The 23678-nt window shown below is 40.0% G+C and overlaps 1 protein-coding gene across 6 annotated transcripts in view; it reads left to right on the forward strand.

Moving 5' to 3' along the window:
* esrrga (estrogen related receptor gamma a) overlaps nt 1-23678 on the forward strand; it is a 91610-nt gene that overhangs the window by 13839 nt on the left and 54093 nt on the right. For 4 of the 6 annotated variants that reach the window (XM_088992785.1, XM_088992781.1, XM_088992783.1 and 1 more), the window contains 2 exons: nt 13155-13579; nt 20562-20690. In XM_088992785.1, the coding sequence (XP_088848911.1) occupies nt 13155-13579; nt 20562-20690 (554 nt within the window). The remainder of the gene's footprint in view (nt 1-13154; nt 13580-20561; nt 20691-23678) is intronic. The other 2 variants (XM_088992782.1, XM_088992784.1) reach the window with 1 other exon arrangement.

The raw sequence follows: 23678 nt of genomic DNA on the forward strand, positions 1-23678 counted from the left end.
TTGTGTCCATAATTTGTAAAATCACTTCAAATGACTTCTACTGAGCGCATTTTACAAAGATTCCACCGCATATAGCTATATTTTACGTTTTAAGACTGAATATTCAGGAAGTCTTGTTTTCGAGTTGCTGACGATGCCTGATGTGACGTCACGTCAGGAACGCCCCTGACCGAGAAAGTGACACACAATGCATTTTGGGTACTTTGTTTGGTCTGAAAACCTCACGTTGATCCGTGTTGATGGCAAAATTAGAAGGAAAAACATAAATAACGCAATGGTGAATCGTTGTGTGTCGCACTAACACTACCAATTGCGGTAACACCATAAAAGTGGACACAAATTCTCAGCAGACAAATTAGCCCTTTTCCAACGGAGCTTGTGCGCCATCTTGTGCATTTTCTGGGAGCTACATTGGAGTCCAGACTGCTCGAATTGATACGAAAGGACTTATTTAATGGATTGCAAACATTTATGATTTCCTCTTCAGAACTATTTGAGTCATATTCATAACTGGATGAGTAACAAGAAAGCATCTTCTGAACTCTCTGAAGCCATTGTTTTGTGTCTGGAGTATCCTGCCGTGACGTCCCGAACAAGGGGGCAGGACCTACTGGAACTCGCCATTTCCGAGGTCCTTTTGAAGCGGTTTTGGGACACTTTAAGTCATTTTTATTGGTGTTTTGCATTTGACCAAAAATATCAACCTGCGTGTTTTGGGTATTTTAGATGCTATAAAACATATTTCTGATGCCAGTTAGGAAACAGAAAAATGGTGTCGGTTGTACTTTAAAGGGTTAGGTCATGGCTGTGTATAACACAGGCAGCTGGTTCTGATGTTTTAGTGAAATAAGATTATATCAGTGTACCTAATATTGTGGCTCGTGAGCGGGTGTGTTGGTTTCTCCTCTTTTTGAGGTTTTCGGCCGTGTTCTGCTAGTGAACATCCACCCTCATGAACACAATGGCACCCAGCTGATAAAAAAGACAGAAAGAGGGCTTTGCGAGGAAAAGCTGAGGGGTGAGGTGGGAGCAAAAGGAGAAGAGAGCGAGGACTGGGTACATGGTGACAAAGATAGCAGTAGACAGCAACACATTTATCAGCTGGCGCTCACCAGAAAATGACCTAAATCATTACGATTCTCATCTGACAGCGTTTGAACCCCAAACAAGCTCACCCTGCTCATGTGTTGACACACACACTGTCAAATCCAGCTCATGTTTTACAACACACACACAAGGAAGGGGAATGTTTCCATTTCCAATGCAGAAGAAAGCCCCTTTTAGCACCTGCACTGTGTGACGACTGACTCAAAATTCCTCAGTTGCCAGCCACTGTTTGGAAAGCTCATAATTTCTAATCAATAGCGTTTGCCTGAGCTTGCTCTGCGTGTGTGCGCACACCCCCGACCGCTCATCCATTCACTTGCGGAGAATCTGGGTGTGTAAACTATACAAACCCCAGGATGCCTCACGAGTGGGCCTCTTGTAAGTCTTAGCCCTCATCACAATGCACTGCGTGGCATCTACGTTTGTGTGTGTGTCTTGGGTACTATATAGTTGTGTTGTGTTTTTGAGTATTTTTTCTTTGGGAGGGGGTCACACATAAGTACACTGGACTGTTAAAACATTACCGTATTTTCTGGTTTACAAGGCGCACCCAAAAGCTTAGATTTTATTCAAAGGATGACCTAGCCCCTTATAAGCAGTTGCACCTTATATGTGAAGTCTATTTGAGCCACAACAGGTCTCGCAAATACTGTCAGCAGCCATTGACTTCATTTCCCCCTGTAGAAGAAGTTGTGTGTAACCCCAGCCTCTAATGTAGCACCTTATAATGTGGTCTGCCTTATATTTGGAAAACTTTTATATATTTATTATATTTGGACAACTTTTTAATTCAATGGTGTGCCTTATATATTGAAAATGTTTGAAAATACATATTTCATTGAGTGTGCGCCTTATACTCCAGTGCACCTTATACACCGGAAAATACAATATGTAATATTTTTTTGTTGCTTTGATTGTTTTTCTTCTGTGAACATTTTTGTAATGCATTGCTTTATATTCAAGTGTTCTATTGAGGATATTTTCAAAGCTTATAGCAATAATTAGATGCAAAAAAAAATCGATTACATCAATGCACATTTATTTTGACATTTATCGTAATTTCTAGTCATCGCTAATTACAGACGTTCCAAACGGTCGTTCGTAAGGTGAATTTATTCATAAGTTGCTTCAGTGCTATATGTTGTACGGAATGTATGTTTAAGGCTTATATAAGTATGTTTAAGGTTTAGATAAGTATGTTTCAGGCTTGTATAAGTAACTTGTATTGGTTTGTACTGAAAAATAAAAATGTAATAAAATATATGCTCTATAAAGATATGTTACTACAAAAATGTTCATATGTAACGTTGTTTGTAACTCGAATGTTCGTAAGTAGGGGAGTGTCTGTATATTGCATGGACTTTACAGGGGGCACTTTTTTGTGAGGTAGAAAAACACGTTAAGAAACAGTTTAACCTGGGATCAACAGCGCCTCTGCTGGTTGAAGCCTAATAATGCACTCTACTGCCCAATTAGAATAATAATAATAATAATAATACATTTCATTTATAAGCGCCTTTGCAAACGTTCAAGGATACTTTATATTACAGTAACAGGATATCTTTTCTGCGGGTGAGCAGCGGCGCCACACGCGCTAGCGTTCACTCAACCCGGAAGTAACATAAAAGTAAAAACAAAACAAAACTAAAAACTAAATAACAAATAATATGACAACACAAACACATAAGTTCTCTTACTTTTTTATTCAATTTGTTTTAAGAAAATGGCTTACAATGTCACCTTTTATAAAATATATTGTCTTGTTAACCAGAAAATGCACTTGAACAGCGATTCACCAAAACTACTCTTGTCCATGTTGTCGTCTGAATGTACAGTGCCAGTCAAGACAGATATTTATCACTCCGGAATATAACGTCACACGTGCTGGCTTTATTGTCCGACAGCCCATAGGGCATAAAGCGTGTTTGGCCATTATGGGATTGATTGTATGTAATCAGGGGTTTACTTTGCAGCCAATGAAGAGAATTACAGGTTTCCTGCATGGCTAACACTGTAACAATTGATCTGCTCCCTGGCGTGTTTGATGTGTTGTGGAAAGAGTGTGTTTGTACGAGATGTCGAAATGCCGAGAAAAGACCCAAAAGATGATAGAAAGAGAGCTCAGTAGGAGAGAAAATGCTTTGAATCAACTCTCGCTGTTGGGTTTTATTTTCCTCTATTCACTTTTATCTGGTGTAACAACTATAATCATCTACACAATGTGACTACAAATAAACAGAAGCTAACACACCAGCAAAAGGTCAGTGCCCCCCTTTTTTGGGCTGGGGTAGGCTAATGATGCATTTCAGTGCCATTCCCGAATTTATTTGGGATTTAAAAACATGACGTAGAGCGCCTTTCTCGAATTTGTTTGGTTTTGTTTATATGTTTTTTTGTGGTTTTTTTTGCGGAGGGTGCCAATAAAGCGTTGGCCAGACCTCTGGCACGTTTTTTCCCTTCCACGAGTGGGCAGTACGTATTTCCCTTTTTTTCATGGTAGCGCTTTGTTCCAGCTTTAGCTGTTGTTAAAGCGCAATATGAACCAATATGAATGTATTGCATTGTATTTTGTACAGCTGCCCTTATTTCAAGCTCGTATAACTCCAGACCCATATAATTTAGGAATTCACTTTTTTTTTCTGATGAAAGAAGCAAGTCGAAGGTTTCTTACACTACATTGAATGTTTAAGTTGTCCTAAAATTTGCAAATTTCCCCATTGTGGGACGAATAAAGGTATTCTGATTCTGAAATATAAATGAAATGTATTATTATTATTATTATTATTATTATTATTATTATTATTATTATTACAGTAAAGTCTTGTTATATCGATATCGGATATATCGATAGTCCCGGTTATATCGATACTATTTCTATGCACGCACGGAGAAAATTACATGCAAACAGGGTCGGATATATCGATAGTCCCGGTTATATCGATATTTTTTCGGACTCCCTTGAATATCGATATAACGAGACTTTACTGTATTATTATTATTATTATTATTATTATTATTATTATAAAACTCAATATTCTGTTTGTCAAAGTGACAAAAAAACCTGGCACTGGAGTGGACACATTTTTACACGTCTTGCAGTGAATTAGTTAATACTGCTGCAAAGTACGAAATATCACACTTTTGAACTTTTGAGCTCCATATTGTTTATATTTGACATTTCTTTTAGCAAATAATTTGCTTTGTTTGTTCACATGAAATGCAAGCCTTGAAGTGAGATCAAAAACTTGACGTCTAATGACAAATGTTTTCTTTCCTAAATACTAAATACTATCTTTTAGACATTTGTAGAATAGATTTAAAATGATGGCGCTGCTTAATAAATCACAGGATGGTTGATTATTGTATTGAAAAAAAAATGTGAATCAAATATGAACCAAGCAGAGCGGAACGCAGGGTTCAAAAGCAAATATGGTGATGCAATATTCAGCTATTGATGCATTGATGCATTCCTAAGTGTTTTTGTATCTCTGTGTTTATGTTTTCCGGTTTTGCTTTTTTTTACCTTACCATACTTTAAATGCTCATTGTTGTCAACATCACTTTTTTTTACATTACATCCAATGGCGCTGAGACACTTTTCACACTGCAGAAAACATTTCCCTGTGAACCACCAACATTTACAGTCTGTGTGGTGTTTTGCATGCAGGCACCCTCACACATATTGAACTAACTGGCTGACAAGCAGTTCGGCAACCTTGCAACACAAGCCCTCAAAAAGGCAATTCAGCTTATTGATGAAATCATTTTATTCATTTGACTATGGAAATATAAAAGGACTTTCTATGACTTCTCTCTTTTGTCCATTCTTTAATTCAATGCATTTTCCCCATCTTTCTTTCCATTCCAAAGCATAGCCAGTATCGTACAGATAGAATTGTGACAACTTTTTTTTGCTTATTGGACTGTGTGTTCTTATCAGCATGGTGAGCACAATGCTCGGTGTGATGGAAAGGTATTAGCCAGCCTGCGGTGGCGACATTGTCAGCACTTCTACCGTCTCTTCCTCTAATGCTTTCTTCAGCCTCTTTGCTTTCCCTCGCTCCTCCCCCTCATCCCCTCCACACCTCCTCCTCTTCTTATTCGTATAGATTGGATTTTCTACTTATGTTTGTTAAATGCGTTTTCCTACAATGGCTTTCATTTACTTAGCATGATGGTTAAACAAAGGCTTTTAGGCTGCTGTTCCCTTTTCACATTTATACTGTTGAAAGTTCTTTTGTGGATACTGTGAGATGAACACTATTTAATCCAATCATATTGCTCTCATTTCAATGATGAGAAAATACTCCTTTTGCAATTCCCTTTTCAATTCGAGTTGGAAGGATTCCCATCCCCACATACTTTACTAGCACATATGCTCGCACAAAAACTAACTTATTTTTTTTTAACAATCATCTGGCTATTATGCTATTTGATCTCGTTTCACCTCAAGTACATATCAGTAATCAGAAAGAATTGGAAAAAAAACGTTCATAGTCCCACAATGGGGCAATTTAATCATGGTCATTTTTCACAGTGGGTAATTAATCCCAGCGAGCACTCTTCGATTGTCTGTCTGTGTCGCGCCCAGTGGCGGGCTGTGTATGTCACTCCTAGGCCTTCAGTAGTGCTATGTCTAAATCACTCCACAGCTCCAAGTTTGGTGTGATTTACTGCATGTCCACTAGAGGATGTCGTTGCCCAGGAAATAACTTGTGACTTGAAGAAACTTAAGAAATACCGTCATTAAACTGTTCGAATTTTTACCATCAACATTCTGGATCTGGATAATCTCATAAAATTGCAAAATATTTGCTATTTTTGCTATAGCTTCGGAACTTTCCAACCTTTCTTAATAATGTCCATCTATTCTTGAAAAGTCCGTCTTGAAAATGGGTTTAACAGTCTATCTGCAACCCAATCCATTTCTTCTCCTCCTTCAGCCATTGTGGGTTGACAAAACCGTAATTAAATCAACACAAAAATTTACTTGCTTATGCAGTGCGCTACAGATTCAGTGTGCAGGCTGTGGCCAGTTTACAATCACCCTAATCACCCTAATCTTGTGACTAACCAATCATAATTTATGAAAAGTCTGACATTGCCAGCCGCTTTGAGCAGGCCTTGGTTTGCCAACTCTAACTCTGATTGGTTCAAGCAACTCTTTCATCGCCATTGATTTTTATGCTCCAGATCCTGCAGAACTGATTGTGAAGGCGTCCAGGTAGATTTCTGACATTGGTTACAAATGTGACCTTGTACAAAATGGCTGAAATGTGATTGGTTAAGTGCTTAAATATGATGGAAACATTGCATCAGGGGAAAAGCAATTAAAGGGAGTTTAAAGACACTTTGGAATTATTTAATCAGAATTTATGGACAAAATATAATTCACATGGGTAGTCGAGTGGTTAGCACACCGGCTTCACAGTGCACAGTTCGCGTCCCGGTCCGGCCTCCCTGTGTGGAGTTTGCATGTTCTCCCCGGGCCCGCGTGGGTTTTCTCCAGGTCCACCAGTTTCCTCCCACACTCTAAAAACATGCATGGCAGGCAGATTAGCCACTCCAAATTGTCCCTAGGTGTGACTGTGAGAGTGACTGTTCTGTGTCTTTGTGTGCCCTGCAATTGGCTGGCAACCAATTCAGGGTGTCCCCCGCCTCGTGCCCGAAGACAGCTGAGATAGGCTCCAGCACCCCCCGCGACCCTAATGAGAAATAAGCGGTACGGAAAATGGATGGATGGATATAATTCACATTAGTCTATGATTCAGTTATTTTTGGGCCAGCAGCGAAGCCATGCAGGCCATGACTGCCCACCACTGGTTGTGCCACAAATTGTATTCAAATGTCTATTACAGTAAAGTCTCGTTATATCGATATTGGTTATATCGATAGTACTGCTTATTACGATACTATTTCTATGAACGCAAGGAGAAAATTTACATGCCGCAGGATCGGATACATCGATAGTCCGGTTATATCAATATTTTTTCCGACTCCCGGGAATGTCGATATAATGAGACTTTACTGTATTTAAAAGGTTATAATGTCACAACATGTTACCCTGTCTCTGGATCGTTGTATTATTTGTTATGATCGTGTAGTGAAGATCTCTGATTTGCTCAAGGCGATTATTTTTTTGAGTTCATGGAGGTGGATCGAAAACAGTTTGGAGTTGTTTTTCGTCTCACTTTGGAGGCGGCAGTGCACATAATTCACATAATAGAAGAGTTTGCGGCAAAAACATCACGGCGACGGAGTGAGGCAGAGTGGCTCTAATACAATGATTGTATGTTTGCCCCAGCCAGTTGTCAGGCCACCACTCTAATGACAGCTTGTCATGGCATGCTGGACCCCCTTCACTCACAACATCAAGATAAAACACCCCCACTTCCGCTTCTTTTCTTCTCTCCAAACATCGCTCTGTTCTCTCTGTTACTCGCTATTTCCTCAAGAAGAGGAGGATAATAAACAGAGACAAAAGCAAAGGCAAGAAAGACAAAATGACAGGGATTGAGCAGGGAAACGAGAAAAGGCTAGGCGGTAATCTTTACCTCTTTTTGATGTGTGTGTGTGTTGGTGTGTGTGTGTATGCACTGTCTCACACTACGGGACAGGTAAATTGACCTCCTGAATATTTGATGCCCACACAACACTTTGGAGCTGTGCAACACTTAGCTAGATGCGAGGCACAACCGAAAATGGATCCAATCTGTCACTCCTCATTTAAAATAAACTTAGTTAAATGGTCCAGGAAGGAAGTTCCTCACCCCGGGATTTTGTTCGTGATTGACAAAGTCAGAGAAGTATTTAGTTAATAATGTGTTTATTCTCGTTGTTGCCATTAGTTCCGTAAAAGTTTGTGTCATCAAGAGAACTAATGATTATATTTTTTTCACAATTTGACCTATCAATAATAAAACCGTAGGAACTGTAAACAATGCAGTTTGACAGCACTGAAAACAACACTGAAAATTCAAATGAAAATATTATGTTTGTTTTTCAGGTACACCAAAGAAAAATATTTTTAATCATCAAAATGTACATATAACTACTAACAAACATGGAGTGGAAGAATGCAAAACACATTTTTTTATTTTGAAATATATGTATTTTTCCACCTCAAGTTTGACAATAGATCACGTTGTATTGGGAATTTCTCCATTCTGAGATTAATAAAAGCTATCATATCTTTTTTATAGATAAAAAGTTTTTCATAACAATGAAATTTAGCACATTGTTACATAATGAGAAATATAAACATTCGAACACACTAAGTCAGGGGTGTCAAAGTCATTTTTTGCTGCGGTCCACATTGTAGTTATGGTTTCCTCTCGAGGGCCGTTATGAATTTGGGGAACCCATTAGAATGTTTAAATCCCTTCAAATATTACATATAGAGCACACAGCAAATTAATGAATAACTCGTTTTCAAATCTGAAGTCAAGAATAATGACTTTTATTGTGGTTGACATCCAAAAATATGAAATTTTGGCTCAGATTTTAGCAATCATCATGGAATTTAACAAGTTTGATTTGCTTTCGCGGGCCGAATAAAATGATGTGGCGGGCCGGATTTGGCCCGCGGGCCTTGACTTTGACACCTGTGCACTAAGTGGTCCAATGATAAATCCCTGTGGGATGCCATAACTGACTATTTCACAGTGACATCATTGTGAATACAACAAAGTGGATTAATACAAAATTATACAATTTTCTATAGATACCATTTTGCGTCGATGATTTATATTGGAGATTATTTCATGATCAGAGAGTGTACAAGCAAAACAAGGATCCACACTGGCGTCGTCTCGTAAGGCTCAACTTGTGTCTTTGAACGCACCTCTCCAGACCTCCCCTCTTCATATAAATCTTTTTCAACACTTAAAAACATAAAGGAGCGATGAGCGCCAAGCCTTTCCTCCACTTTCAACGCTCATCCGGGGAGCACACAGGCACAATAAGATTGCTCTTTCAGCAGCGAGCCGCCGCTACATAGCGACATAATTATACTGATAACATACATACATAAATGCATTCAACCTCTCGCTCGGCACAGTGCACTGACTGATTTCTTAATCTTCTTTCCTCACTTCTCCACCTCCTCGCATGTCCTCCTATTCTTTTTTGATTCCTCCCCCTCACAAGGCCATTATTTTTCATTTATAAGCACAGAGAAAAGGTGCAAGTGATGGAGAAAAGAGAAAAAGAGGGAAAAAATGGGATCTTTTGGCACTTAAACTCTTTCACTTAATGGCACTCGGAGGGATTGACGTCGGAAAGGGAGGGACACAAAAGTGCATAAAGAGTGAGATTAAATCATAGCCATCACGTCATCTGCTTAAATGGCTCTGCTGCCTTTTTCTGTCATCACTGTGTTTTCACTCTCTTCAGCATATGAATCAGGGTGATCCATCGCCATCTCATCATTCATTTCTTCCACACATTCTAATTTCTTCCCCGCCTGTATATATACACTCTATATGTCCCTTTCTATGTCTTGATTTGGGTCCAGAAACTTTTTCCTTCATCCTTAACCAAAAGCCTGCCTGTGCATCAGATAAATGGATTTATTAGCATTGCTGGATAGCACAAAGCTTCCATTAATGGACTCGCTGAATTAGGAGGACTTGGGCAGAGGAAGAAATAGTGGATGGTTAAAATCTTTTAGTCTTTTAAGACACGCCTTACCATTCTATAGCCGCTTTGATTGCACTTTTATCACACAGTGTAGCCGTTATTTGCTGTTAGAGTTAAAGGAGCAGAAGACACCTGAGTGCATAAAATCTGCATCAATACTTGGAATCCATTTTGTGTCTCTTATGCTGTGAGAACCTGCAAAATTGTTGCAATCGAGTGATAACAGTGTCACAGCATCCCACAACAAAGTAATCATGTAACAAGTACCAGGTTGGAGGAGAGGAGAATTTTGTGAGTTTGTGGACAAAAATATTTTGACATTGTAATGATTTTGCCATGCATTTAGAAGTATGAGTCTGTCATTCGTACTTTGTAAAGGCCAATGTAAGGATGGAAGAATACCAATACTGGGTATTGGCATCAGACCGATAAGCCGACTTGATCCTCAGGCCACAGTGGCGGGCCATCAGGGCCTACAAAGCCTTCTCTGCTAGCCTAAAAAGATCTAAATTACAGACTAATTAATTATATTTTGTCCATGAATTATTTTTAAATAATTCCAAATTGTCTTTCACTACTTTTCTCCTGTTACGCTGCTTTCAGACGCGTGTTTTCATATTTAAGCATTTAACCAATCACATTTCAGACATCATTTGTTACCCGGGTCAGAAATATACCTGCATGCCTGCACAATCAGTTCTTTAGGGTCTGTAGCAAAAAATAGGCAGATGGAACTGTTGCTTTGACCAATCAGATTTCGAGTTGGAAACCCAAGGCCTACTGGAAAGCACTGGAAACGTCAGAGTTTTCGTTACTATGATTGGCTAGTCACATGATTGGCTAGTTCCTAACTAATAATAATATTTCAAGCCATGAGTGATAAGAGCATACTGGCCAGAGCTAGTACACTCTATCAGTAGCGAGCTGCATCGGCAAATATATTGTATTGATTTATTAGCAGTTTTGTCAACTCACAATGGCTGAAGGAGGAGAAGGATTTGGTTGGAGATTTACTGTTAAAGCCATTTTAATGATGGAATTTTCGAGAAAAAATCATTCAGAAAGGTCGGTCAGTGATTTCCTGGCAAATGGTACCCTCTAGTGGACTTGTAATAAATCACTCCACAATTTTTTCTGTCTGCATTGATTGAGACAGAACACTACTGAAGGCCTAGCGATGAAATCCGTGGCCCGCCACTGTCAGGACAGCAGCCAAAACCAGTATTATTGGCCCCCTTGTTGCCATTGTACAATTAAGAACTAACAGGATATATGAGTGACAGGCGGTCGTGAAGATCCACAACAGAGTTTGATTGTTTTTTTTCTGGCCACTGCATTGCATTTTAGGAACACATGAAAAAAAAAGATAATCAAAAATGAATTGCCTTTGATTTGATCCAATTTACGGAACATTTTTTATCGTGGGATACATCTGTTGTTTTTTTTATTCTTTATTTAGGAATAGTTGTATCAGTATTCAGGCCCAATAATTGAGTATACAGTGATCCCTCGCTACTTCGCGGTTTACTTATCGCAGCTTCAGGGCATCGCGGATTTTTTTCTCAAAAAAAAGAAAGACAAAAAAAGAAAGAGTGCCAACAACTACAGATAACAATACGTCTGTGTAAGCTCTCAGTCGTACAGGAGTGGTCCATCGATGAGAAGGTTTCTTCAGCCGTCACTTTTGTACAGATGACGGCTGAAGAAACCTTCTCATCGATACAGATAACAATGTTCTTCTCTCGGAGAAGAAAAAAACTGACTACATTGTACTTTGTGGATTTCTCCTATCGCGGGCTATTTTTGGAACGTATCTCGCGCGATAAACGAGGGTTCACTGTACTAGTATTAGTGTGAGACAAAGTGGTATCCTCGATCAATAACATCGTAGTGTTGGAGATCAAATTCACGATAGTATTCCCTTGATATTTTGTCACTGTTTTACATTAAATATGCGTTCAAAATGCAAATGTTCTTTCTGGATATTGTCTATCACGCTCTTTGGTTGTCAGTCAGTCGACCTGTTTTCCTTGTCTATATCCCTTCCATGTCCCCAACCCCCACTCAAGCCTTCCTTCGCCCAAGCAGACCATTCTTCGTCAAGACACTGTCTGTGTTTTATGGGTCCCAGTAGAACAGGGATCTTTTACAGGCCGACTGGACTTTAGAAGCCCCTCGTTGAACAGCGTCCTGCCTTAATTAAAAACCCCTTTTGTGCCTACTGCCTTTAACAATGACGAGAGAGAGAAGGGAAAGGAGGGTGAGTTTTAGTGGTAGAGTGAGAGAAAGAGCGCGGCAATGCAAAGACCAAGAGAAAGAGAGATGGCAGTGAATAGAAAAGTGATAGGGAGGCTGGTAGAAAGATAGTCGGGTGGGCAAAGAAAAGGAAGAGGAGATATTGACAGCAAGAAGTTAGTTGTTAATTACAATTGGCATTAACAACACAATGTAAAAGAAGATTTGGGAGAAACAGGCAGAAACAATTTGATCCTGAAAAGAAATGTTATTGTTGTTTTGTCAACTATTCTATGCAACTCCTAAATTCTTCACCCATCAGTGTATGTTTGTAAGCGTGGGTGAGCGTGTGTGTGTGTTTGGCTGTCTTTATGATGATGGAACAGCAAAGAGGCTGCTTACTGATTACCTTCATGTTGAACAAGCGCCTATTGACTGGCGCGTGACGGATGAGCGACCGGCCCCAAGCATGCTCATGTGCTGGCTGTGTGCATGGGAGTGTCTGAGCCTTGCTGCTGCTCTGTCCTACACACGCTGCCCCCGGTGGTTTCCTCTTTTCTTTTATTTATTTATTATACATATATTGTTTTTCTCCCACCGACATTCTTTTTTGTCAAATGAAAGAGGGAGGGGGGTGCTCACGATGGATGGATTTTTAAAAGCTTTGTAGCTTGTGAGGAAGCATACATAAGCAGAGAGACACGACCTGGAATCAATTAATGAATCAATTCCGGGATTGGTCTTCGGCCCGTTTGAATCTTAATTGTTCATCTAACCAAGATATTTCGGACAACTCTACGATTCTTCGAACTGGGTGGGAGCAATTTGGAGAAGGATGTTTTTCTTTTACATCAAAGTGTGCTACATCAAGAAGAACGGCAATGATTGGTTCCCTGTTATGCTCTGTTTTTTACTGACAGTCAATGTGTCCTAATGTTTGTCTTCAGTAGTTCTGATTCTGAACATGTCAAGAGAGCCAAAAAACACCATAGCATCTCTGAATCAGAACATGACTGTATTTACTTCTCAGTACATGGTTGTTGTTCAAGAAGCAGCTTTTATTAAAAATGAAACTGTGGACTACTACAGAGCTAAAATACATTCACAGCAACAATATGAATATTTATCTAATACATTCCTTGTCTTGTTATGGTTCTGCTTCCCTCCTCCAGGCTTCTCTGCAGAATGTCCAGTAAGGAGCGCCACCTAGAGTCAAACTGTCCGTCCTCGTATATAAAGACTGAGCCATCTAGCCCCGCATCCCTGACCGACAGTCTAAACCACCACTCTCCCGGCGGCTCCAGTGACGCATCAGGCTCCTATTCATCCACCATGAACGGCCACCCAAATGGTTTAGACTCCCCGAGTCTCTATGGCACCGGCGCGGGGCCCTTGGGTCCCGCCGGCGGCCCCGGATCAAAGCGCTACGAGGACTGTTCATCTACAATCGGGGAAGATTCCCAGATAAAGTGCGAGTACATGTTGAATTCTATGCCCAAGAGGTTGTGTCTGGTGTGCGGGGACATTGCTTCTGGCTACCACTATGGTGTGGCATCATGTGAGGCCTGCAAGGCCTTCTTCAAACGCACCATTCAAGGTTGGTTTCCACTTGCCTTCTTTATCTGTGACCAATTATCTCTTGTATGCTTAGATCTCTGCTATTTGCGTAAAATACACTGAATTTTAAGTGTGGTTATAGCTGAAATGGTTTGACATTCAATGCCTTGTTCATCAGCCACCGGTGTCCCTCAAGAAACCATTCCTAGTCCCCTATGTTTACAGATTTAACAATATATGACAACATTTGATCTTCAACATTGAGAAACAATAATTCCCCAAAATGTTTTAAGTAACATTTAAACACAGTAACTGCCATACAAATAGGTTAGCACTTTTGAATTGAAAACTGATTGAATCAATGTTCAACCTTGACCTGTTATTTTAAGTGTAACAAGCAATTTCCATAAATTATTTGCATTGCCAGATCTAACCTCCAAAGGCTTGACACCAATAGTGTTGGCACTACGCCTGGTATCTCAGTGATCATATTGAGTCACACCATGGTCACAGGTCATGTCGAGGGGCAAAGGGTTCTGGTTAGGTGGAGAGAAGAGAGGGGATGAGCAATAATCCACATGATGAGCGGAGTAGCAGGAATTAGGTTCGCTAATCCTTCGTGCCACTCTCGTTAAATCTTCAAGTGGGTTCGCAGGTATTTGGACCACACTATTGTCCACTCATTTACACGGATCTCTGAGCACTAAAACAACTATACGCCATAAATTGACCATTGATTTTTCTTTTAATTATTACTTTTATGACATAATGGTCAAAAAGCCCAACGTTTTTATTGTGGCAAGATAACCAAACATAAAGAGGAAATGGGATACCTACTGCAAGTTATTCAGCAATTTCAGAAAGGACCGCAGTATTATCAAGTGGAAGGCATAAAGATACTCACAAATCTAAAAATCTCAGAACAAATGGCCAGGTGTTTTCCTATGAGAGAAACAAATGGTATAGAGCACGGGTGTCAAAGTCAAGGCCCGCGGGCCAAATCCGGCCCGCCACATCATTTTTTTCGGCCCGTGAAAGCAAATCAAACTTGTTAAATTCCATGATGATTGCTAAAATCTGAGCCAAAATTTCATATTTTTGGATGTCAACCACAATAAAAGTCATTATTCTTGACTTCAGATTTGAAAACGAGTTAAGTCATTAATTTGCTGTGTGCTCTATATGTAATATTTGAAGGGATTTAAACATTCTAATGGGTTCCCCAAATTCATAACGGCCCTCGAGAGGAAACCATAACTACAATGTGGCCCGTGGCAAAAAATGACTTTGACACCCCTGGTATAGAGTCTATACCATTTTTTCTGCATTGCTTCGAATTTGATACAGATTCCTGAAATAGCAATAACATAAGTGTGTTACCTTCAACTATGCTTTCAATAATTAATATTAATCAACTGTATCGAGATAGGTTAATGATTTACCACAACAATGATCAATGTTGATACATACAGTATCAGCAAACACCATTATTTTTATGAATCCCTGATGTTTACATTATAAATACAGATCCAATGTACTTTGGTTTTGTAAGTGAATACAAGTACAGTCTCTCTGACAGTGTCAATTAAAACAAACAAAAAAAGCATCTTAGTAAAGTCCACATTCATTCATGTAATTTTATTTGGTTGTCCAATTCAGTCGCTGGTGAATGTCGATTTCAACCAGAATAGCTCTAGTTGGTGAAGACTAATAGGGCCGTCAGTCAGGTCAGTACGCATGTCAGTCATCTTGCTACTCGAAAACTCTGCTTCCACGCAGTCAGCCAGCGGTCATTCCGTCAGTGATCTATTGAGTCAGTCAGTCAGTCATATCAGACAGGATTCATCTATCTACCATTCCATCCATCCACGTATTCGTCGCTGCTTTTGCCTCTGATAAGGAGCTTTCCCAGTAAAACCCAAGAGAAAGGGCCCAAAATGGGGGATGGGGGCAAGACGCAGGGGGATGAAAGTCTTATATCTGTGAGATGCTCACTACCAGCAGATGACCTGTATGTGTTTATTATGGGATGAGATCAGGCCACGGTCCCTGCCCGACAAAGAGATTGGGCCACACACGTCGAGATAAATGTACAAACTCCCACTTAAATAGACTGTCACACGTAACTCCCACGCACCCGTACAGACGTGACCTTGTAATCACGCCGTGTGTTGCTTTGACCCTTAATTCATTCGCGATTGCTGCCCTGTCCAAACTGTCCATGTGACCCATTTCATTTGGAGAGCTTGTTCAATAGGTAAGGACTCGCTTACAGATTAAACACAAGCGCACCACCACTATCTAGATATGATGCCGAGCTTATTTGGCAGTGTGACCTTGTGTGTCCGCCTCACTCTTGTTTCATCATTTTCACTCCACTTGTAATCCCCAGCCTTCCTTTGCTGTAGCTATATATTGCAGGGAATGCAGGCTAGAGGTCACATACGGGAGTGCCGTAGGCCACGAAAGGTGGCCCTACTTTACACTTCATTTACAGTATTCAATTAAAAAAAAGTTAAGAAAATGCAGCATACTGGCTGGAGTTTCTAATGTTTCAGCAACAATGGTACCTTGACTTTACTGTTTGTGAAGTTTTGAGCTGTCACGACGTCAATATTGTGTGTGTGTGAAGCAATTCCAATTTCTTAGTCAGTGCCAGCTTCAGATTTGCCACCGATTAATTTAAGTGATTTAAAAAAAGGCGGCAAACAACTTTAAATCATTCACCTAACTCAACTAATCTTTACGTAATTATTTTCAAAGCAAAATGATAACACTGACAGTGAGCATGGAGACATCACGCGAATTGGACTATCTGTGTGGTAAATGACCAAGCGGAAATAAAAACGGTTTTCTATGTTATATGTATTTTACGGTGTTATTACATTGTATTTTACGATACATTTATGCTTTTTTTTTAGAATTAAAATGTTTGTGGATGCGGTGCTGGAAGAAATGCGTGATGTTTCAATTCATATCAAGGCGGACCAAGTCTTTTTTTTTCCAACCACTTCATACAATTTTATGGAGATTTAACTATCATTACAGTTCATATGTTTGGCTTGTGTCACGTCTTTGACCTTCTGGAGCAAATGGATCATGACATTATCATTGGCCAGCATGCAAGCCAAACTTTTTCACACAGTTTTTGTGCACATTGACTGGTGCACATGTTAGTAATACCGGTGTGCACACGTGCCTGTGTTTATGCACGGGTTGTGTGTGTCGAAGTTGTGCATCTTGGCTGGAAGCAGGGCTGGGCTCAGATGGGCAGTGGCAGCCATATTGGTATGTTTCAAGCCATTAGCCAATAAAACTGCAGGTAATCACCAAAAAAGCACCTCCAGCTGGACAGGGGAGAGACTGTGGAGTAGAAACTAAGTCCAAGAGTGGAGCAGGAAGAGAAGGAGAAGAACATTTGGAAGAGAAAATTCCTGTGTACGAGGTTTTTGGAATGGAAATGATGGAGGATGGTGACCAGGGATGTAGATGTGGAGGGTTTGCGTTTTGTACGTTTTGTGTGTGTGTTTATGTATGTGTGTGTGTGTGCGCGCGTGCACATCGCAGCATGGGGGAGGTGGCTATGGCAGCTGCTGTTTCCTGTGGCGTCAGTCCAGCAACACCTGACAACGTGCATATATCACCCCCAAATGGAGAGAGGATACGTAAAGATGAGTGTGTCTAAGGAAATACGGGCTGAAATGAGATGTGAGCTATAGAGTCAAAGGTAGAAAACCAAAGATGGACTTCGCTCAGACAAAATGGCAGTGAAATACAGAATCATATTGTAAATATATATCAAAAACTAAAAGGTGTCAAAGATGCATGGGTACCTGTCCTCCGAGACAAATTTCTCCTATGGGACACACAACACGTATACAAAAATCCAAGATGCAAACTTTTGAATGGGTGCCCAAGATGCAAACACCACTACCAACACTCTCGACTATGAGTCGAACAATTTGGTGATTTCCTCCAAAGCAAATATCACGTTAAACAATGAGGTTACCAGCGTATTACCTTAATTCATGTCCAAGCAGAGCCCTCACAGTAAATCACAAATTCTTGTTTACATACCTGAATAGATGACGCTTTTTAAGTTGCAGTTCAAACATCCAAACTCTTAAAAGTCCAGCCTGCGAAGACGAATGCCTGCATACTGACATAAGTCTTTCCAAAAGAGGCATCTTTATGATAAAGTTTTCCATTTGTTATCGGTGAATGACACACCCAGTAACTAATTCTGCTATGGCCACTATTTGACAAAATACAATAGCAATCTCTACACTGTAAATCACTTGTATTTTTCTTTTTCTTTTTTTTTTGGGGGGGGGGGGTGGATAAAACAGTTACTCATGTTGGAAGATCTTTATAAATTATTACAATTTATGTTAGCTCGCACAACAAAGCACGTTTTTGAGCCGAAACTAATTTCTCAGTTATGTTTGTGTAATGGATACAAGGACATACAAGGTCATTATGAGTTCATTCATTTTTTTTTCAGTTAATATTCATACTTTGACTTGGTTAATTTAAATTCCGGATGACAAAGCATACCCAACTGCTCAATGTAGCCATAAAAAGTAATATGTACATTTATTGGCCAATTCATCACCCGCAGGATATTATAACATGGAAAATTTACAAAGAAATGTGTGACGCAGATGGGTCTTTTTAAACTTTTAATTACTTTATACACCAGCAAACGTTTTTAACCACACAAAGCAGACTATAGCTCATGACAAAAAAGTAACCCACAAGTAATTGACATCGATGTGGCGTAGCATTGTCATTTACGTAATTGAAAATGGCACCGTTCTGCCGATGCTCATTTGCGATGCGAAAAGTTCTTTGAATCCACTTCTCTGCATTGCATGAAAAACTCCATCTTGATGAATCACATGATGTTTACCTCGATCTGTTCGCCAGACGGCTGTAAAACATCTGTTCCAATTAATGCAGTGAGGCATGTGAATGGCACATTGAAATAGACCATGTCGCATGTAAACAGCATATTCATTCGGTTTGGTCATTCAGTTGCATTCTAATTGGAATACAAGGCACCGTATATACCACGACTGACATGAAGATACAGTATGACCGCGACCTTAAAGTGTCCTCTGCCACATATTCAGCAAATCCATTGGTCAGATGTGACAAGTATATTTTTTTTGACGGTCTTTATTAAAATGCATTTTTGTGGACACCCTATTTATGTCCAGTAATTCCAAAACAATTATCAATCATTTGTATCATTAAAGTGTGGAAAGGATGTGCATCACTCCACAATAATAGCTCAATTATTCACCAACTATTGTAAATATCGCACACTTTGTAGGTTTAAAAAAACACACTCATGTTAAACAGACTCGACACTGGTGGTCAATTGTCATGCAGCACGTGGAGACACGAACACACGCCTCAAAGGAGATTGCTGGGGATTTGAGGCGCTCATATATCCCCCCTCACGGACACCGACAGTCTGCATGTTATACAAAGAAGCCTCCGAGAAGAATCATTGGGTTCTATAAGCCCAGCTTCAGTGTCCAAGAACAGGCGTCCAGGCAGAATTAAAGACCTGGACACTCATGTGTAGCTATTACATCCTGCAGTTCTTGTTCGTACATTTTAACCCCTCTCTGTGAAGGGTGTTGTAGCATACAAAGAACATCCAGCCTGTTCGTTATTCACATATTATCGTCATTCAAGTTGACATAGTATGTTTACTATGTAGCATCCTACCTTGGTCCAGCTGCTGCAAATCATCAGCCCAAGTGTCTCTTTAGCACACTTATTCATTTAGCTAGTTCGCATGCGCTAACGAGGCCCATTACGGCCTAAGGTTTGGTGTGATTAGCACATCTAGCCTTAGCGCTAAGTAATTGCTGAATTAATGTGCTCCACCAGTATCTTCCACATTGCGAGCTATTCTGTTCCATTAGCGCTGTCTATTAGGTTTCCCCAGTGTTTAGCGTGTTTAGCCAGTTACTTTACCTAACATGGCCAATTAACGAGGGTCTTGTTAGCCATTAAGACCAGTTTGTGCATTTAGCCTTTTCCCGAGCTAACTAGCCCCCTTAATCAACAGAGTAATGAGAAAACATCCTCCCCACAGCAGCAGTCAATAGTAATCACTATTTATTTTCTTTCACTGGGAGACACTTGAGCTTACTCGGCTTCTGGAGCAATGGACTTCTGGAGGAAGGAGAACATTGTTTTTTCTTTTTTCACCTCTTGCTTTTTTGTATTACTGTATTATTTTTAGTTTATTGTGTTTTATACAATACATATCATTACATGACAGTTCTTTGGATGTATTGAAATGTAACAATTTCTGCCGACCATTCAGGGATGTATCAAATCTCGCACCCAAAAGGTCTTCGTCGTGAATACAAGTCCAATGTAAATTGGGATTGGTGATTTCGGTGATCGAGTGCAATACCTAGCTAAAACCAACAGAGGGTCTATCTATCGCAATATGAAGTGAAAAAGTGTAATTCTTCAGAAAAAAAAACTCATCAAAATGAAATGATGTCCTCTGTCAAGCAGAAATACACTTATGACCAGGAAATAATAATAATAAAAAAAGAATGTATGTCCATGTCTTAGCATCATGGGTCTCTCTGGTGTTATTTTTTTTTTTTTCGGGAGCCGTGATTTTTCACTTAACGGACTTAGATCAGCTAAGACTCTTATCCTCAGCTGTGAGCCACTGCTAGTGAGTGGTCTGCAGTTGGTCACGCAACTGCTCGGAAGCACCTGCACCTACCTGCGTGTGTGAAGTGAACCAAAACTTAAGTATAATACACGTCTCCACTAATTAATTTACATATTTAATTACATAACACCAAATACCAGCGGTGATCAGAATTGACTCTTCAGACATCATCACTTGCATCAAATGGATGCTCATTGTCATACACACTTCTTTTCCTTCTATTTGTCTCTTTCAGCTTGTTTGAACAGGCAACTACATTTCCACAATCTAACCGTCCTCCATTATGCTTTTTCCCCCTCCACAGGCAACATCGAATATAGCTGCCCAGCTACCAACGAGTGTGAAATCACCAAGAGGAGACGCAAGTCTTGCCAGGCCTGCCGCTTCATGAAGTGTCTGACTGTGGGCATGCTGAGGGAGGGTAAGGGAAAAGGTCTCTTCCTAATCTTTCTCCGTTAGCTATGAGCGAAAACAACTTTCCACTCGCAGTAATGACGAGTCACGCTGTGAGCAAATACAGAACAAGCCCTCGAACAATGGTGGCAAGAATCAAGTTGGAAAATCTGAGCTGATGTGTTCATTTTGCTTTTTTCCTATCATCAGTTTGTTCCTATACATATGGATGGCAATATAATTAGTTCTTCATCCGCATAGAAGTTTAAAATACAAAGCAGGTCTGTTTTGAAGTAACCTTTTTACGTGGTCAGTCCCCATCACATTACTGTTCTCACTTTTAAAAGTACATTTGTTGCATGACTGCACGAAAAAGCCTTTTTGTCAATTGAACACATTTTCTTTGAAACGCAAAAATAAATCCTTTAAAACTGATTTTAAGCTTCGAATCAAGGTTAAATGGGAATGGTTTTGACCTCTGGATTTTTCTTCAGTCTTTTAAGACCATATTTTCCATAAAAGGTCGAATTTTGGATTGGATTGGATTTACCTTTATTCGTCTCGCACTGGTCACAGCAGCAAAGTGATGAAAGGAAGAGGAACGAAAATAAAGAAGTAGAAAAACTAAATACAGGAGCTGCTGGAAAGGCAGCCAGTCTCGCGGCGCCATCTTGAAGTCAAAAGAACAAAAAAATCAAAAGAATAAATACAGTCTCGTAATATCGATATCGGTTATATCGATAGTACTGCTTATTACGATACTATTTCTATGAACGCAAGGAGAAAATTTACATGCCGCAGGATCGGATATATTGATAGTCCGGTTATATCGATATTTTTTCCGACTCCGGAGAATATCGATATAATGAGACTTTACTGTAATATGACAACACAAAGACACAGCGAGTCATTCAAAGCACTTGCTGACGGCTGCCGACTCGGGCGCCATCTTGGACTTATTTTATTTGTTCAATAGCATGGAGTGCTTGGGCTATCACAATTTTCAAGTAATTAAACAACAAATGAAATACTGCACTTGCTATTTATACAAAATAGCCAGCATTTGCTGTACAGACTTTGTCTGTCTATCATGACACTCACGTTCTACAGACAAATACCCCAGCATGCATTCGACACCTATGTTGTGTCTGATTGAGGTAACATTAGTTGCTCCAGCAGTGCTGAACAGGAACAACTGATATGACTGCTTTCGCACCACTTTGATTAAATACACTCATTTCTCCTCTTGACACTCCCTCTGGTACTTCTAACTCTTTCTCTGCCTTTGGTCTTCCCACCTCTGACCTTTCCACTCCCACCTCACTTTCTGCCACGCAAGGAAGAAGAGGATGGCCGATAGAGAAAGTCTAACGGCCGGTGAGGGAGGGAGAAATGGAGGCTTGGGAGAAGAGATTGATTTATAGGCGCTGAGGAGAGGGACCGGGGGAGGATGAGAGGCAAGGTGTGTGAGGGGAGGGCAGGGTGGCCGAATGGAGTCGAAAGTGTGTGTGAGAGAAAGCAGAGGGAGAAGGAGGGTCAAGGTTGTAATTGATGGGAGACCTGGACGACACCCCCACCGCCGCCCTCCTACCCTCCTTTTTCCTGGCTGTGGTCGAAGAACGCGGCTCAGGCTGACACACGACAGCGTCCTCGCCATCCATTCTTGTCTTCTTGTCTTCTCCCACTCATGCTTGTGCAACCACTTCATCTATCCACTCACCTCCATATTTGTGCCCCCTCCATCAGACGTACGCTCACCAGACAATTCATTAGGTACTGTTTGACTTGACAGTATTGTCAGAATCAGAATCAGAAAACCTTTATTCGTCCCACAATGGAGAAATTTGCAGTGCCATCCAATCAAAGAGATTGCTAAAAAATGTTTCCTTTTTTTTCAGCTGTTGTTAAAGCGCTTTATAAATCAATATGTATTGTATTGCGAATGTCCAATCAACGTGACTATTCTCTCCCTCCGAAGGGTTAGGGTTAATTGAAGTTAATTTAGGTTACAGCTAATGGTTAATTAAACAGCTTGTACCTCAAGTACATTTATCCGTTGTTCATTTCAAAGAAGTATGCTGATTATTTCAATATCGGTTCATGCAGTATAGTTGTCGTGTGTGAATTCTGGATTAGTCTTGACTGCTAAACTGCTAAAGTAACCTATTAATTGCTTTTGCTAAATATCGTAACTATATTTTATTCGTGGACACATGAACCAGAAATGGAAAAAAATATTCGTATTTTATTTCCCAAAAATCTAGATGCTTTTCAAATGCATTCTTCAGGCATTGAATTATTGTTGTGAAGGTTTGCAGTGAGCCCCACCAGATCAAAATATGAAAAATATTAACTCATTCATTGCTAGACATATGCAAAAATGTGTCCACTCCAGTGCCAAGGTTTTTGTCGTTGTCACTCGACTTCCACAGAATATTGAGTTTTAGGGCTACATAAACATTCAATGCAGCGTAAGAAATCTTCGACTCTCTTCTTTCATCAGAAAAAATGACTTAATAATATGGATTATCATATATTATATTATTATGTTATTATAAGAGCTTGAAATGAGGGTGGCTGTCCAAAATACAATGCAATACATACGTATTGGTTTATATTGGTTTTCTGATAGCGCTTTAACAATAGCTTAAGCTGGACCAAAGCACTAACATGGAAACAAGAGAAATGCTGCACCCTTGTGAAAGGGAAAACATTGCGAGAGGCCATGGCCAGCGCTTTATCGGCACCCAACCAGGAAAAAACAAAACCTGAACACATTCGATAATGGCGCTCTCCGTCATATTTTCATTTCCAGAATGAATTTGTGAATGACAGTGTATGATTTAATATGTTAACTGATTTATCGAGCAAAATAAGACAACCCAACATGAAAAAAAAAACAATATTAGTCTGTGCCCTGCAAACCACGACCGAAAAATACATATGACTACCTCTGTGACAATTTTCTGATTCAGCTTTTCGTATCGGCTATTTGACGTTGACATACTGCCCCCGTGAATAAGTACGA

Source organism: Hippocampus bargibanti, linkage group LG03 (assembly GCF_051943395.1).
Source record: "Hippocampus bargibanti isolate YZ-2025 linkage group LG03, ASM5194339v1, whole genome shotgun sequence".
Classification (NCBI taxonomy): Eukaryota; Metazoa; Chordata; class Actinopteri; order Syngnathiformes; family Syngnathidae; genus Hippocampus; species Hippocampus bargibanti.